Source organism: Vespa crabro, chromosome 3 (genome assembly GCF_910589235.1).
Source record: "Vespa crabro chromosome 3, iyVesCrab1.2, whole genome shotgun sequence".
Classification (NCBI taxonomy): domain Eukaryota; kingdom Metazoa; phylum Arthropoda; class Insecta; order Hymenoptera; family Vespidae; genus Vespa; species Vespa crabro.
The window spans coordinates 5,588,929-5,605,973 of record NC_060957.1 but is presented as its reverse complement, the minus strand read 5'-3'; the positions used below and the strand labels follow the sequence as shown (position 1 = coordinate 5,605,973).

The 17,045-nt window shown below is 28.9% G+C and overlaps 3 protein-coding genes and 1 long non-coding RNA gene across 5 annotated transcripts; 2 read left to right on the top strand and 2 right to left on the bottom strand.

The window, feature by feature from the left end:
* Positions 1–145: 145 nt before the first annotated feature.
* LOC124423040 (diphosphomevalonate decarboxylase) lies at positions 146–2,674 on the bottom strand. Its single transcript, XM_046960293.1, has 9 exons — positions 2,441–2,674; positions 1,915–1,985; positions 1,762–1,829; positions 1,636–1,682; positions 1,416–1,567; positions 1,161–1,328; positions 778–1,071; positions 513–674; positions 146–454 (listed from the first exon to the last, which is right to left on the bottom strand). Exons 1-9 carry the CDS (start codon positions 2,490–2,492, stop codon positions 296–298), a joined length of 1,173 nt encoding a protein of 390 aa, XP_046816249.1. The 5' UTR covers positions 2,493–2,674; the 3' UTR covers positions 146–295.
* A 261-nt stretch (positions 2,675–2,935) lies between these two features.
* On the bottom strand, positions 2,936–7,168 carry LOC124423043 (cleavage and polyadenylation specificity factor subunit 5). Its single transcript, XM_046960300.1, has 6 exons — positions 6,962–7,168; positions 4,593–4,793; positions 4,438–4,501; positions 3,393–3,558; positions 3,200–3,314; positions 2,936–3,122 (listed from the first exon to the last, which is right to left on the bottom strand). Exons 1-6 carry the CDS (start codon positions 7,078–7,080, stop codon positions 3,101–3,103), a joined length of 687 nt encoding a protein of 228 aa, XP_046816256.1. The 5' UTR covers positions 7,081–7,168; the 3' UTR covers positions 2,936–3,100.
* A 367-nt stretch (positions 7,169–7,535) lies between these two features.
* On the top strand, positions 7,536–8,657 carry LOC124422559. Its single transcript, XR_006941879.1, has 2 exons — positions 7,536–7,677; positions 7,868–8,657. It is a non-coding gene; the product is annotated as an uncharacterized LOC124422559 (long non-coding RNA).
* Positions 8,658–9,380: 723 nt separating this feature from the next.
* Positions 9,381–16,696, top strand: LOC124422738 (transcription elongation factor SPT6-like). 2 transcript variants are annotated; one of them, XM_046959592.1, is made up of 12 exons: positions 9,381–10,257; positions 10,346–10,427; positions 10,547–10,734; positions 10,826–10,945; positions 11,043–11,060; positions 11,179–11,339; positions 11,419–11,668; positions 11,751–14,785; positions 14,873–15,389; positions 15,474–15,714; positions 15,790–16,219; positions 16,323–16,696. In XM_046959592.1, the coding sequence occupies exons 1-12, from the start codon at positions 10,219–10,221 to the stop codon at positions 16,516–16,518; spliced, it is 5,277 nt and encodes a 1,758-aa protein (XP_046815548.1). In that variant the 5' UTR covers positions 9,381–10,218; the 3' UTR covers positions 16,519–16,696. The 2 variants fall into 2 exon arrangements, with proteins under 2 accessions (XP_046815548.1, XP_046815549.1); XM_046959593.1 differs by lacking the exon at positions 11,043–11,060.
* Positions 16,697–17,045: the final 349 nt, after the last annotated feature.

The window sequence follows — 17,045 nt, the reverse complement described above, 5'->3', positions numbered from 1 at the left end:
TTGTAATAATTCTCTTCTTTCTTGTTTTATCGATCAAAGATTTTATCAATGCGAATTCAAACTATTGAGCGCGGAATATCTAAAGTTTATCAGTTAAACTTATAATTTATATATTGTAATGAAAATTATAATTGTTGACGAAGTATGTGGGGCAATATTGAATTTATTTGAAAAACAATATTTTCCATAATAATTATATTCCATAAGTTTCCTTGTACCAATAAACCGCTATAAAACATTCGTGCAAATAAATAAATATTAATATTTATTTATTCATTGAATTATTACTAAACGACTATTGCGTATATGTATGTCGTATAGGCAAACCTTGATCATTTAAAAGATGATCTTTTGGACTTTCAAGGTACTTAGGCCCGTCTCCCACACCCGTATGTATCATGTATTTAATTTTACCTGGTTCTTGAACTTTACTATCTATTTTTTCTAGTAAATCCTAAAAGTACAAATATTTTATTTATTTTATATATTTAAGAATTAAGTGAAGTACATACCTGTGAAATTTGTACTGTTTCTATAGGTAAACCTCTTTTATAATTGTTCAAATTATTATTGGCAGGAGGAAAATAATGATCTAAAATTGCCACAATTTGTGGAATATCCTTTTCTAATAAATATAAAACTGCATTTGGTCCTGCGTCGTACGTATATGCTACCTATAATTTAATGTTATTAATGTTATTATAATTAATTTAATGTTAATAAAATTATAGCATATAATCCTTGTTATAAATAAGTATAGATATATATGTGTAATACCTTTACATCATTAACTACAGTATTATATGAATGAATAAGATTTACAACTGCAAAAGAAATGTCATTCATGTATATAATAGGAGGATAACTATCTAGGCATACTGCATGCATTTGATTGGAATCTTTCATGGTAAGTTCTGCAAAGGTTGAGAAGTCTTTTTTCATAATAGCTGTCTGCATTTTTTCTGCCAATTTTGGTACAATATATTTAGCACGGTAATGTAAAAGTTCAGAGGTATCCATAGTTCTCTTCATACCAACAGCACTAGAAACTTTTTTCTTTTCATCATTTATCTAAATGTGTATAAAATAATAATTAAAAATTGTCATGAAATATAACATCTTTTATATAAAAAAAAATCTTGAAATATAGCAATACATACAACTAATATCAAAGTCCTCATTTCTGGCCAATAAGATGCAGGTGCAATTTGTTTTGCTATACTGTCATCGCCGGTTTCACATGATCCCATATACCACCTCACAAAACCACCTATAGTACTTCGACACGCCGAACCAGATCCCACTCGTGCAATAGCACTAATATCACCCTACTCCGATATTATAAAAATATAGACTTAAAAAGAAAATCTCAATTTAAAAAAAATTACATATTTATATATGAATCAAGAAATTACCTCTACTTTATATAATTTTGCAAGAGCTAAAGCAAGACATGCATATCCTGCAGCACTAGAAGCTAAACCAGATGCGGTTGGGAAATTATTTTCTGAACAAATATGAAGTTTCCAATCCATTAACTCACTGGTAAGATTTGCTCTTTTTCTAACTTGAAAAAACATATTTATTATTATATTATTCTTAAATCAATTTTTTTATTGTATATAACAAACTTACTTTCAGTCAAACATTTTTGTAATCTTGAATTGTTAATATTTTCTTCGCTAAAATATATTAATGAAATATTAAAATAATATAAAATTTTAATACATAATATGTTAAGATATAAAAATGGGTACATACTGTCCATTTAACCATATACAGTCTTCTTTGAAGTGTTGGCTGATCATAACAGTAGTTTTTGCACATAGCTACAATGAATATTCATAATGAATATTATTTAGATATATCTTATACATTTATTATTTATTAAAAATATATATGATAACAAATTACCTGTTCTGTATTTAAACTCACACTTATCGAATCATTAACAGGTAAAAGTAAATTTTCGTCACGTTTACTCCCTAAAAATAAATAGAACATAAATAAATTAATTAACGATCGACTCATAACTAAGGTAGAAGATAGTACAAGTGAACATTTAAATATTTTATGCAATATGTTACACGTCATACTATTATATTTCACCATTATTATAATAAAAGACCCAGTTACTTCATATTTAAATTACTTGAGACGTGTCATGAAATGAAAAGGTCAAAGATATTTTTTAAAAAGGAATAGAATTTTAATATAATCTTCTTAAAACTATATGAAAACCAGATGCGGTATAATTCAAAATGAAAAATACATTATCGATATAATTTATATCGAAATTTCAAAGAAAGAGAACCTATGTTGGCGAATATTTTTTATATATTTTATTTTATATAATACATATTAATGTTTTAGAAATAAAATAGTATGTATTACGATAAAAAGTTTTTTTTCTAATAAAAAATATTGTAAGAATACGTACAATATTTAATAACAGCGATGTTAACAGGCGCAATACATGTAACGGTACCCATGACAATTTGAGAAAACTAGTGCGATAACCGAATCACCCCGATCACAGCGATACCGTCACAGGGATACCGAAAAGTCACTGAGCATCACACTGCTAGTAACGAAATATTTTTCTTGTATATAATGTAATAATTTTCTCTTAAGTTACCCTTTTTCTATAGTCACGCACTACCGTTATCATATATCGAGTTTACCCGAACATAACCGAATCAAGCCGAACAAAATTTTTAGTAAGTAAATTTAAGTATTGAATCGACAAATCAAATCGTCTTAGCTTGATCATAAAATAAAAGTATCGATTCTTTGAAAATATAAACATATAAAAATGACTAAGAGATAATTTCAAACATTCATCATTTTCGGGTGGTCATATGAAGATAATAATAAAAAAATGTAATAAAAAAATTATGGAATTTGAGGCAATAGGTAGCGACATATTAAATGGTTACTACATAAAAAAAATTATTTAATTCATAGTACATTTTATATTATACATAGAAGAGCAAATTCATGTTGCATCCGTCATCTCACACATACATACATATGATTATTCATAATAGCTCGCAGTTAACTTAAATAAAATATATCAATCTCTTATTTTGATGTCCTTTCACATGTAAATAAAATTAAATCTGAAACACACAAATTATATATTTAATAATTAATAACATTGAAACATTTTTTTAAATCATAAATTTTATTAATTTACCTGCAAAGTGATTGTGGGAGACTGGATATTATTGGTCCATATCCTTGTGAATTATCATATAGTTCAAATAATGGTGCTGCAACTAATTTGTAATTTTTTGGTACTGCGAACAGAGCTGAAAATATTAATTAGAAATAAAATAAGAACATATATGATATATACATATAAAAAATTATATTCTCATATATCTTACCTTTTTCTTGTAATTGTACAAGGAACAACCTTTTATGTTCCTTTGGTTTAGTAATATGAGGTGGAACATATGGATATTGAGGTGGTTCAAAGTTAGGTCGCCACCAATTCCCAATAGTATCTTCTATGACCCATTCTTGTTTAACACCATCTTGACGTCCAAATGTCTAGAAGTTAATTGAAGTGTATTGCACTTAACATATTTCCAATATTTTCATAAAATAGCATATAATACATTCTTCTTCATTTAGTCCACTAAGAACATGGTTACATTATATTTAAAAGTGTTTGATATTACATTGTTATTTTTTGTAATGGACAATTTTTTGAGAGTTGCCTAATATGTTCCTTACACAACCTACATTATATTGACATTAAGATATGTCAGAAATATTCACTTGAGGAAATACTTCTGACATGCATTCCTTAAAAATACATAGTGAAAATGAAACAGCTGTTGTACATATATATATATTGATACTAACATTCACAAATTTGGCAATATATATATAATTAATCGAGTTTTGAATGACCTACTTTTTAATTAAAAAAACATTAGCCCTGCTGTGGTTCAATCGAGTATTTGTTACCTACTGAGAGTGAATTTAATTTCATACATTATACAGTATATAATTATATTTTTGTTAGTTATCAAACTTTGAATCAAAATCCAAGATAAAATGTAAATACAATCTTCTTAACGTTTTACAATCTTCATATCCAGTCTGTTTAGCGTCCATATTACATATAAAGATCTGGATAAGAACAATGTTCTTAGCTAACCAGAGCATCCTAGAAGCTTTGTTTTGTAACTACTACGAACATCAATTTTTCCGGGCATGCAGCGCACTAAAAATAGAAAACCTCTTATAATAGTAAAATGAAAATTCCCTAGTTTGAGCTACAGGCCCGGTTACATAAGTTCTACATACATCTTTAAAATTCATACAATACGTTTATAATAAGACAATATTACAATCTAACATATTAAAGTGCCACTCCTAGCCACCCTGTAAGGCAGCATAAGGCGTCGTGGTAACTGTTACCTCAGTAAGGAGCCGTTTTAGGCCCTCTACCTCGTCTTCTCCTGCATTTAGTTCTCCACCAGGTCTAAAACAAGAAGAAATAAAAGCATATTATAAATATATTACATCAACTAATAGATTTTATGATTAATAGTATACTTAATGTATATACTTACAATTTGAAGAATGTTGTTCCAAGCTGTAGAAGAAGGACATGGGGTAATCCATGTTCGTGGACCAAAAGTACTCCTTCCACACTCCGTCGCATTCCAATTTTGTCAAATTCATCTCTCATACGTTGAAACCTTGCAGGCACCGATGGATCTTTCTCAAAGAGTGGCTCTTTTGTTCCAAATGTATAGTTTGTCAAAGGATATCTATGATAAATGAGTTGTATTCGTCTGTTAGGCTTACTTCTTTAACCTTTAGTAAGTAAACTCAGCTTCTCCAAAATTATATCTTAAAGTAATAGGACAACATACAATATAATAATAATAATATAGGTACTCACAATGCAACAAACTTTAGTATCAAATGTTAAATTTCTAATGATTCCCTAATTTTCTTTTAAGCTAAAGATACTCATGAAATTGAATTTAATTATAATACATTTATAAGCAAATATTATTTTATTTGATTCTATGTGAATAATATAGATATTTAAGAACTATTTCTGATATAAAAAGTTTGAATATATTAAAATAATAAGATTAAATAATAATCTTATAATGCAAAAATATACAAGTATATATATGTAATTTTTACTAAATTTCTCAAACCATTTCCAATTTTTATATTGACTCAATTTTTCTAATAATCAACAGTATCCTTAACTATTCATTTTACAGATTTATAAAGTTATTGTAAAATGAAAAATATCAATATTTGTATATAGTACCCAAATTTATTAACATTTATCATATTAAAAAAAAAAAAGAAAAGAAAAGTTCACCAATAAAATAATGTAAGTGTTATTGTTCATATTCATAAAAAGTGTAATCTACATAATTAAATATATTACAGTACCAATTTCAACATAATAGTACTGACAAGTTCTTATATCTACATACATGTAGCATTACCTTTTCACGATACATAATGTCCAATTAATGATCATACTCTATATATTTTAAGTATTCTTACATAGTAATAAAAATATAAACAGATTCAAAAAAATAGCGATAGTGAAATACCCATAAAGATAGTTGTAAGTTTGAAAATGTTTCACCGAAATTGAGCTATCTCTTACATAAATCTATCATGATATGTTTAATATGTTTATTTAAAATAAAGAAGGTTTAAAATACCTTCTCTTACGGGTATATTTGTAAACATCATCTTGATATCATTAAAGAGCACAATATTATATGTTTTATTGTATGTAATTGAAAAACTATTATAGATATTAAAATTTCATTAACTTATTTCAGATTAAATTTTATCATGCAGTCTATAATCCTGCATAATATATGAAACCAGTTAATCATAATTAACAAGCCTTTCCAATAATAGACTGAAATTAGAAAACAAATTTGTGATACATTTCTTATTAACTTAAATAAATAACAATGCATAATAAATATTCCTAGTTATTATGAGGTACATACATAAACAATCTATAACGTATTCAATATAGAATACGGAACTGCTCTTTGCGCATATGACATATCCAAAAAAATTAATGTCTCTTATTTAAACTTTACAAAGATGAGATTGCTTAAAAAGTAGGAAACCGTTAATTATAGTCTTTTCTCTCTATTCAGTTTATAATAATTCAGAGTTTCAGGACATATCCAGAAACTACCAATTAATGAATTAATAACGCTTGTTCCACCCATACATTTATTACAAAGTAATACAATCAGATAATGTATGAATGTACAAAAAGTTTATTTATAATTGTGCAGGCTTTATATGAGACATGAGCAAATATATTCATTGAGAAACATAACAAAGATAGAATATTTTCTTTTAAAAGTACCCATGATTATACATTGATGAAATAACGGTACCGACGAACGTTGATCTTTTTTTTAATTCTTTTAATGATTGTAAAGCAGGCAATATTCATTCGAAGTATATAATACATCGTGCAACGAACGCAAAAATTATAAGTTCAATACAATCCTAAGTGTTTTAAACAAATGGTATTATGAAAAGACTTGTGCGTTAATTGTTTATGAAGCGATATATTATGTGCTCCTTTTAAAAACTAAGAATGTAATTTTCATAATTTCATATTCTAATATATAAAAGTCATAAATTTCATAAAAAATTTTTTGAAATAATATTAACCATCTTTCACACAAAAATTTCTAATATCGCTTACATAAACATTCAGAATATTCTTAACGAAAGGATGAACAGCCGTCTCATGGTTGTAACATACACATATATATGTATATAGTATAACGAAAGACTTTAGGAACATAGTATTATCGCTAGCGTCTCTCAACCCGGCCATAGTTGTTCTATAGGAGAGGCAGTCAAAGGAGATTACTCTAAAAAATAATGTGATTAAATCACGTATATGCTGCTCACTTACAAATTAACTGTCCTGTTGATAGTTACGGATTGATTCTGTACCACTTTTCCTTCAAAAGAACTGTTACTTGTTCTTCTTGGCCAGCCAGTGGCCTTACCTTGAGTTGTTCCCATCGCCATTTTGTTGACCGTAAATATGCTTTACAGCACAACCAAAAATAATGAACAACCCAACAAGCTCACCTCTGGCTTTGAACTGCTTCGTACCGTTTCTCTTAGATCTCTTAAGCCGCAGTCAAGCAACGTTGTCATATTTCTCACCAAAAATATTTGACAACGCAGCGATACAATCGATAGTCGAATTATATTTTTGTCCAATCTGAAAAAAGGATATATTTATAAATCTACATTATTAATGAACAAAAATACATATTACCGTTGAAATCATTAATAAATCAATTAATAAAATAGTAATTTCTAATTGTCTCTGTTTGACATTTGAAGTTCGATATATCGATATTTATCCAACTAATTAATCATCAATTTATTAAACTTTATCGAATCAAAAACATCCTTGTTTCGATACTTGCATTCCATTGGTTAATCAATATAATGAAGATGTATAGTAGGAAAGCTGATCTGGATAAATAGCATAATCATTGCTTTTCAATTCCATAACATAATAACAAGATTTTCTAAAATTTTAGAACGGAAATATTCTACTTAGCATAATTAGGTATCGTTTCCAATATTATTAGGTGAATTTTTATTTTAAAGGTAATTAATTATGTAAATTTATTCAAATTTCTAAATTCATATTATATATTGTATCATATTTATCTCTATTCATTTTTTTGAAGTACAATATTTTTAATTTATATTACTGAATCTATATGTACAAAAGTTTAATCTAAGCATAAATATTTTAGTACAATACTAATTATTATTTTCAAATCTATTATTCTAGATTCGCAATACAGACATTTTCAAATGAATACAGCGTCATTCTGTTCTTGATATACCTGTAGCTGAAGATTTTAATGAAGTAGACCTTAATGCAAAATGGATATATAAACAAGTATTTTGCCGATCTTCCATATTACTGTTAAAGAAGCTCACTTAAATGAAAAAGCCAAAGAAAGGCCTACAAACTATTGGAGAAATTAAAAAGGCTTTAGATTTTATGCACAATCAACATTTGATGAAAGGAACTTTAAAATGTTGATTGCGCATAAAATCTAAAGCCTTTTTGAAGTGAAACTAGCAAGGGTAAGTTGGCGATAAGATGAAGTGGAAATGAAATAAAAAAATGAAGTGGAAATGAGAGAGGTATATAAAAATAAGATAAGAGAGAGTAAGATAAAGTATAAAACACGCGTTTTTATTTTCCTCGTCATAGATGAAATTGCAAAAAAATCAAATTTTTTGATTTTTTTCTGAAACACGGATAAATAATGAAGAGATAAATATTCTTATTTTGACTGTATCATCAAATTTATGTGTATTAAATCTAGAGCTAGTTACAATTTATTATAATATCAATAACAAATGACACTATTATCTCCCAAATTAGATTTAAATATTAATATTAATAAATAAAAATAAAAATGAAGTGGAAATAAGAGAGGTATATAAAAATAAGATCAGAGAGAGTAAGACAGAGTATAAGATATGCGTTATTATTTTCCTTATCATAGATGAAGTTGCAAAAAGATCTAATTTTTTGGTTTTTTCTTTAAATAAAAATATTAAACAAACTGGATCATTTTCTGTAAATCTATCAACCATTGGTGAATTAGGTGCTTGTCAATGTATTTTAGAAAATGAAAAAACAATTTTGGTAGTTTGAAATACCAACCTACATTTACAATTAATAAAATTATTTATTTTATCTATGAAAATTTACTTAAAATATTATTGACGGTATTTCATAGAAAAGATTATTATCACAAAATATAAATTATTTTGAGTGGGAATTTTAATTTAAATTTTGAATCAAAACAATTGATAGCTTTAATCACATTTTATGCGAAAAACTCAATTTAAACGTTTCCAACAATCCCACAGAAGAGATAATATTAGAAACATGCATTATTTCAAAGATATCTCAATTGAATTAAAAAAAAATTTTTTATTTATCATAAACTACTTATTTCGTTTTTAAGAAATGACGGAATGAAAGTAGAATAAAACTATTTTTATATAAATAAAATTTTTCGATATTTTTAATATATAATATAAGATTTTAATATATAATAAAATATTTTAATATAAAATAAAATTTCGAATTATAACAGTTCGAAATCTCTCTCTCTCTCTCTCTCTCTCTATATATATATATATATATATATATATATATATATATATATATATAAAATTCAACAGTAAAACAATAATTACGAAAATATAATGATGAACTAAAATTGAAAAACTAAATTAACTACAGGAATTTACTTTTATTATGTGATATCGTGTGATAAATACATAATTTGTTCTTTTTTTTAAAAGAATCAAACATTAACTGCTATGTATGTGGTATTGTAAAATGTAGATTTCAAAACAGTAATCAAATAATATGTAATAATTTTAGAAAAAGAAAAACATTTCAAAATGTTTTCATATATACAACAAATCTGAAGAAATTTGTGTATCACAAACAAATATTAAACTTTTTGAATATGATTAATAAAACAAATATCTCAATGCGCATATATTATATGCCAAATAAAATTTGTCGAAAACAATATTTTGACAATTAAAGAGCAAAAATTTGGAGAATATATTCTTTTGAATTTTTGAATACGTCAATCATCATTGAGAGACCAATCAATGTTGGAGAAAGTATTTACAGAGTTTCAAGTTTATAAGTTTAGCATATTGTTCGAAGCTTAAACCAATGAGAAGACGACTGCTTAATGATGCCGCTTCCGATTGCGAACGACCAATCAGCATCATTCGTAATTCCAGTGCTTTCATCGTCAACCGTGTTTGTACTCGTGTAGCGAATTGGAAGTGGGACACAGACACATTTCGATAAAAGGACTCAATGGGAATGGACGAACGTTTGGATCACAGTGCATTATTGACAAGAGTGCATGTTCTTGTATATCTTTTTAATAAATCTTTTTAAATAAAAATATAGAAACGAACTATATTCACAATCAGTAAAATATTCACTTTTCATAATCACGTGATCTTCTAAGCACGTTAACAAATCGACACAATAGGAGCTTCTTCAAAATTTACAGCTTCTGCGAAAATTCTTTTCGAATTTGTCTTATATTTGCAACTCATTTTTGAGATATTCTTTCTTCAAAAATGGCAGACTTTTTAGATTCTGAAGCGGAAGAAAGCGAGGTTAGTGTTTTAATATGTTTCTTATTGTAATTTACCGTATTATAACATTCTTTTGCTCTCTAAAGTTAACCTTATGTTGCTGTTTTAGGAGGAGGAGGAACTTGATCAAAATGAGAAAAAGAAGCTCAAAAAAATAAAAGCTGTCGAAGAAAGTGACGAAGAAGATGAAGGTCAGTGAAAAAATCAATGAAAATGTATTATTTATAATTATTTTTAACTAGACATGTTGGATTTTTTCGCTACTTGCTTAGAATTAATTGTAGTCAATAAATTAGTTTCTATTATTCAGATGACGAAGAAGAAGTCCAAGACTTGATTGATGATAATCCAATAGAAGAAGAAAGTGATGCAGAGGACAGTGATACTTCTGGTGGTACAAAAAAGAGAAAAAAGAGTGATGATGAAGATTTTGATGATCGACTGGAGGAAGAAGATTATGATTTGATAGAAGAAAACTTGGGTGTCAAACTTGAAAGAGTAAGTAGAACATAATCCTTACCTTAAAAAAAAAAATAAAAAATAAAAAGAGAGAAAAAGAAACATTAAGACCATTTTTTATTCAATTTAGAAACGCAGATTTAAACGTCTAAGAAGAATACAAGATGAAGAATCAGAAGATGAACAGGAAAAGGAACCAGAAGAAGAGCGAGATGCTATTGCAACTGAGTTATTTGAAGGCTCTGGTGATGTAAGTATTAAATAATTAATTTTATTTTGTCATTTATTAAACTATTCTAGGTTTATGTATATATACATATATATATTTATTTATCTGCATCTATAAGGAAAGGGATGTCTTTATGGTATGTATTTTTTAATTAAATGCAAATGAATATTAAATCAACAAAATATATGTAAAACTATAATTAGATTCATTGAGAGAAATTCTTTTTACTTACATCTATATGTTTTATTATGTAGGAAGAAGAACGACGAAGTGAACGTAGTCATAGACCAGAAGTGGAGACTCTTGATGAAGAAGGAAGTGAAGGTGATGATGATATGAATGATTTTATTGTCGATGAGGATGGAAGATCTCTTGCAGAAAAACGTATGAAAAAGAAACCAATATTCTCAGATGCGTAAGTATTAAAATCATATGCATTACATATTATATTATATATATACAGTAAAATATTAATTTATTTATATTGCAAACAGTGCACTACAAGAAGCACAAGATATTTTTGGGGTAGATTTTGATTTTGATGAGTTCGGTAAATTTGGAGAAGAAGATTATGAAGAAGAAGAAGAAGAAGAAGAAGAAGATGAATATTTGGATGATGATGTTGATGAAAGACCAAGAAGACCAAAGAAACAATTTAAAAAGAAAAGCACAAGGAAAAGTATTTTTGAAATATATGAGCCAAGTGAGCTGAAGAGAGGTCATTTCACAGACTTAGATAATGAGGTACTTACTTAATTGAAATATTTTGTATTTTATATTAAATATTATAGTACAACACTAACTATTTTTTTCAAATACATTATAGATTCGTAATACAGACATTCCCGAACGAATGCAACTTCGTTCTGTTCCCTTTACACCTGTAGCTGAAGGTTCTGATGAATTAGATCTTGAAGCAGAATGGATATATAAACAAGCATTTTGCCGACCTACCATCTCTGTTCAAGATGCTCACTTAAATGAAGAAGCTAAAGAAAGAGCTAAGAAAGGTCCACAAACTATTGGGAAAATCAAAAAGGCTTTAGATTTTATGTGCAATCAAAATTTTGAAGTCCCTTTCATTTCATTTTATAGAAAAGAATACGTACTTCCAGAGCTAAATATCAATGATTTATGGAAAGTATATAAATTTGATGCCAAATGGTGTCAGTTACGTCAACGAAAAGAAAATTTATTAAAATTATTTAAAAAGATGAGAAATTATCAGTTGGATGAAATTATGAAAAATCCTGATGCTCCATTACCTGATAATGTGAGAGTAATAAAAGATGATGACATTGAACGTCTTAAAAATATTCAAACAAGCGAAGAATTAAATGATGTTTATCAACATTTTATGCTTTATTATAGTCATGAGATACCAGCTATGCAGGAAGTTGTACGCCAGAAAGAAAGAGAAGCCCGTCGTGAAGCTAGAATCCAAAAGAGAAAACAACAAATCGCTGAAGCAGAAGAGAATGGTGAAAATCCTCCAGAAGAAGATATAGAAGCAGCAGAAGAGGAAGAAGAACCAGATGAAACATTAAAACAAGCAGTGAGAAGTGGACCTTATTCTACATGCAGAAAAGCAGGATTAGATGCTCTTGCTAAAAAGTTTGGTCTTACTCCTGAACATTTCGCAGAAAATCTTCGTGATAATTATCAACGTCACGAAGTGGATCAGGAACCTACAGAACCCATTACAGTTGCAAATGATTTTTGTAGTTTAAGATTCAAAACTCCAGATGAAATTCTTAAAGCTGCACAATTAATGGTTGCAATGCAGTTGGCACGTGAACCATTAGTACGCAAATGTGTCAGAGAAATGTATATGGAAAGAGCAAAGATATCAATAAGACCTACAAAAAAAGGTATTAAAGAAATAGATGAGAACCATCCTATATACTCTATGAAATACCTTAAAGACAAGCCGGTGCGTGATCTTGTGGGAGATCAGTTTTTAAAATTGATTATAGCTGAAACAGACAAACTTATTACTATTTCGCTTAGTGACACAATAGAAGGAAATACAACAAGCAATTATGTTGATGAAATGAAGCAGCTTTATTATAGAGATGAATTCAGCAAAAATGTTCAAGATTGGAATGCTTTAAGAGTTGGAAGTGTAGAAATGGCTCTGAATCGTATGGTAATACCACTTTTGAAAAAAGAATTGAGAACAAATCTTGTTATAGAAGCAAAGGAATGTGTAATGAGAGCATGTTGTCGTAAAATGTATAATTGGATTAAAGTAGCTCCATATACTTGTGAATTCCCTGAAGAAGAAGATGAAGAATGGGACACAAGTAAAGGTCTTCGAGTGATGGGTTTAGCTTATGTACCTGATTATTCTCAAGCAGCTTTTACGTGCATAATTTCTGCTGATGGTGAATGTACAGATTATGTAAGATTACCACATTTGCTGAAGAGAAAAAATAGTTTTAGGGAAGATGAAAAAGTCATGAAAGAAGCTGATTTATTAGCACTTAAAAATTTTATTGCAACAAAAAAACCTCATGTGGTTGTCATAGGTGGTGAATCAAGAGAAGCATTAATGATAGCATCTGATGTAAAGGAATGTATTTCGAATCTAATGGAGGATGAACAATTTCCCGGCATTCAAGTTGAGATATGTGAAAATGAACTTGCTAAAATTTATTCCAATAGTAATAAAGGTATATCTGAATTTAGAGATTATCCGGAATTACTACGACAAGCTATATCTTTAGCAAGAAGAATGCAGGATCCTTTAGTAGAATTTTCTCAATTATGTACTGCAGATGAAGAAATACTATGTCTTAAATATCATCCATTACAAGATCAGCTTCTTAAGGAAGAGCTTTTAGAAAATTTGTATTTAGAATTTGTAAATAGAGTAAATGAAGTTGGTGTTGATGTTAATAAAGCTGTGCAACAAGCTTATTCAGGAAATTTAGTACAATTTATATGTGGCTTGGGTCCTAGAAAAGGGCAAGCATTAATTAAAATATTGAAACAAACTAATCAAAGATTGGAAAATAGAACACAACTTGTAACAGCCTGTCATATGGGACCTAAAGTATTTATCAATTGTGCTGGCTTTATAAAAATTGACACAAATAGTTTAGGAGACAGTACAGAAGCGTACGTAGAAGTACTAGATGGTTCAAGAGTGCATCCTGAAACATATGAATGGGCAAGAAAAATGGCAGTAGATGCTTTGGAATATGATGATGAGGATGCAAATCCAGCTGGTGCTTTAGAAGAAATTCTAGAATCACCAGAAAGATTGAAAGATTTAGACTTGGATGCATTTGCAGAAGAATTAGAAAGACAAGGCTTTGGCAATAAATGCGTTACATTGTATGATATTAGAGCTGAATTAAATTCTAGATATAAAGATTTACGTATACTATATCAATCTCCAAGTCCAGAAAAATTATTTGATATATTAACTAAAGAAACACCTGAAACATTCTATATAGGTAAATTGGTGTTAGCAACAGTGGTTGGTATAAGTCATAGAAAACCACAAGGAGAACAATTAGATCAAGCCAATCCAGTCAGAAATGATGAAACTGGTTTATGGCAGTGTCCATTCTGTCTTAAGAATGATTTTCCTGAGCTTTCAGAAGTGTGGAATCATTTTGATGCAGGAGCTTGTCCAGGAAAGGCTACAGGTGTAAGATTAAGATTAGACAATGGAATATCTGGCTATATTCATATTAAAAATTTATCTGATAAGCATGTTGCTAATCCTGAAGAAAGAGTAAGCATAGGTCAAGTAATTCACTGCCGCATTATCAAAATCGAAGTAGAACGTTTTAGTGTGGAATGTACGAGCAAAAGCAGCGATCTCGCGGACAAAAATCATGAATGGAGGTAAGATATCACATTTAATATTTTTTTATTAAAATAATTATTAATATTATTAATATTATTTAATACATTTATTGTATTTATTTTTAGGCCACAAAGAGATCTTTATTATGATACAGAGACACACGATCAAGACGTAAAGATAGAAGAGGATGCTAAAAAAGTGAAACAACGTCAGACATACGTAAAACGTGTTATTATACATCCATCTTTCCACAATATTAGTTTTGCAGAATCAGAGAAGTTAATGCAAAATATGAAACAAGGAGAAGGCATAATAAGGCCAAGCAGTAAAGGTGCCGATCATTTGACTGTAACGTGGAAAGTAACAGATAATATTTATCAACACATTGATGTAAGAGAAGAAGGCAAAGAAAACGCATTTTCCTTGGGACATAGTTTATGGATAGGTAATGAGGAATTTGAAGATCTAGATGAAATAATTGCTAGACACGTCAATCCAATGGCTGCATATGCTTCGGAATTATTAGATTTTAAATATTATAAAGCAAATGTGGAAGGTGTAAAAGATAAAGCCGAAGAAATATTGAAAGAACAAAAGAAACAAAATCCAGGAGGAATTCCATATATTATATCTGCAGCTAAGGTACGATTAATATGTGAAGTATTACATCATATTCTTTCCTCATAAATCATAAACGTTTCTCTAGCTTTACTTCTTATGTTTCAGAATTATCCAGGAAAATTCCTCCTTTCATATTTACCCAGAATTCGATGCCGTCATGAATACGTTAGCGTTTCACCAGATGGCTTTAAATTTAGAGGACAAATGTTTAGTAGAGTTAATGATTTATTCCGTTGGTTCAAAGAACATTTTCGAGATCCTATACCTGGCCAATCTACACCAGGTACTCCACATGGTGCTTTGACTTCCAGGACACCGTATCATACTACACCTGGTGCAGTTACAGGTACTTTGCTATTTACTAGTCATTATTTATATAAGAATATACACTTTATTATTAAATATATATATTATACTTCAGGAATGAATCAAGATGCAATACAAAGAGTGGCACAAAATTTACCACATCATATGTTGCATTCCTTGTCGCAAGTAGCAAATCAGACACCACATCATTATCCACCACATACTCCAGGGGCAGCTAGTACCACAGCTTATGGTGGAATACATACGTATCCAAATACACCTTATACTCCTTCTGGACAAACTCCATTCATGACTCCATATCAAACACCCCATCATACTCCACATCACGCGCAACAAACATCGAACCATCATCAAGGTCAATTCTTACATCCAGTATCGTCTTCGATACCATCTGTAACTCAAAGATCAATGCGATCTCACAGACCTACTCCATCTATGTCTACACCCTCATCTGGGGATGCGATGGATTGGAGTAAAGCAGCCGAAGCATGGGCACGTTTAAAACAATCCACTCCACGAGGATCGTAAGTCAATCCTATTTATGATCTTATAAAAATTAATTATAAAAAAATTCTCTCATTAAAATCTTATTACAATTTTTTTCATTTTTTATTTTAATAATGGCAGCACTCCAAGGTACGAGGAATCTAGGAAAACACCAAAAAATTATGATGATTCCACTGGAAGGACAACTCCAAGAAATAGAACTCCGTCTAATCGCACGCCATCCTATAAATCACCTCGAGGCACACCATTTACCAATTCTAGTCCACGAAGTATGTCTCTCAGTGGAGATGGTACTCCTTTATACGACGAAAGTTAACCCATTAAGGTTAAGATTAAATTAAATCATGGATTAACGAATGATTAATATGTACAATTGGTATAGACCTTCATACATTTTTCATGTATTTTATATAATGGCGAATGGTGATGTATGTGTATAAATGTGTGCGTGTGTGTAAAATATACTATATAATAAAAAAAATTTTAATCGTAAATAGTAATTATTGGTTTTCTCAACTATTTTTTTATTTTGATTAATATTTTACTCTAATTCTAATTCGTCTGTATATAATGCTTTATTTATTATGAAAGTACTTCAAGATATAAAATGGAAAGAACGTTGTCTTCATGGAAAATCATCAAAACCAGTTTTCTACCTCTTTTCCATATTTGGGAACACATTTTTAAAGCCTTTATAGAGATACAACGGTCACTACTACCCACGCGTTCAAGCATTCGTTATAAGAGGCGCAGACATGATTCATTCAGAATGAATTTTTTTTTGGAAATTCAACCGTTAACTGGTATGAAAAAATATAATAGTTTTTATTGTATTGTTTTTAT

Coding starts and splice junctions, on each gene's coding strand:
- LOC124423040 (XM_046960293.1), bottom strand. CDS start 2,492: ATGGGTACCGTTACATGTATTGCGCCTGTTAACATCGCTGTTATTAAA. Junction 1,830..1,914: donor TGAGTTTAAATACAGAACAG/GTAATTTGTTAT, acceptor TATTCATTGTAG/CTATGTGCAAAAACTACTGT. Junction 1,329..1,415: donor CAAAATTATATAAAGTAGAG/GTAATTTCTTGA, acceptor ATATCGGAGTAG/GGTGATATTAGTGCTATTGC.
- LOC124423043 (XM_046960300.1), bottom strand. CDS start 7,080: ATGGCGATGGGAACAACTCAAGGTAAGGCCACTGGCTGGCCAAGAAGA. Junction 4,794..6,961: donor ATCAACAGGACAGTTAATTT/GTAAGTGAGCAG, acceptor CATTTATCATAG/ATATCCTTTGACAAACTATA. Junction 3,123..3,199: donor CTCCCACAATCACTTTGCAG/GTAAATTAATAA, acceptor TGTGTGTTTCAG/ATTTAATTTTATTTACATGT.
- LOC124422738 (XM_046959592.1), top strand. CDS start 10,219: ATGGCAGACTTTTTAGATTCTGAAGCGGAAGAAAGCGAG. Junction 15,390..15,473: donor ATATTATATCTGCAGCTAAG/GTACGATTAATA, acceptor CTTATGTTTCAG/AATTATCCAGGAAAATTCCT. Junction 15,715..15,789: donor TACACCTGGTGCAGTTACAG/GTACTTTGCTAT, acceptor ATTATACTTCAG/GAATGAATCAAGATGCAATA.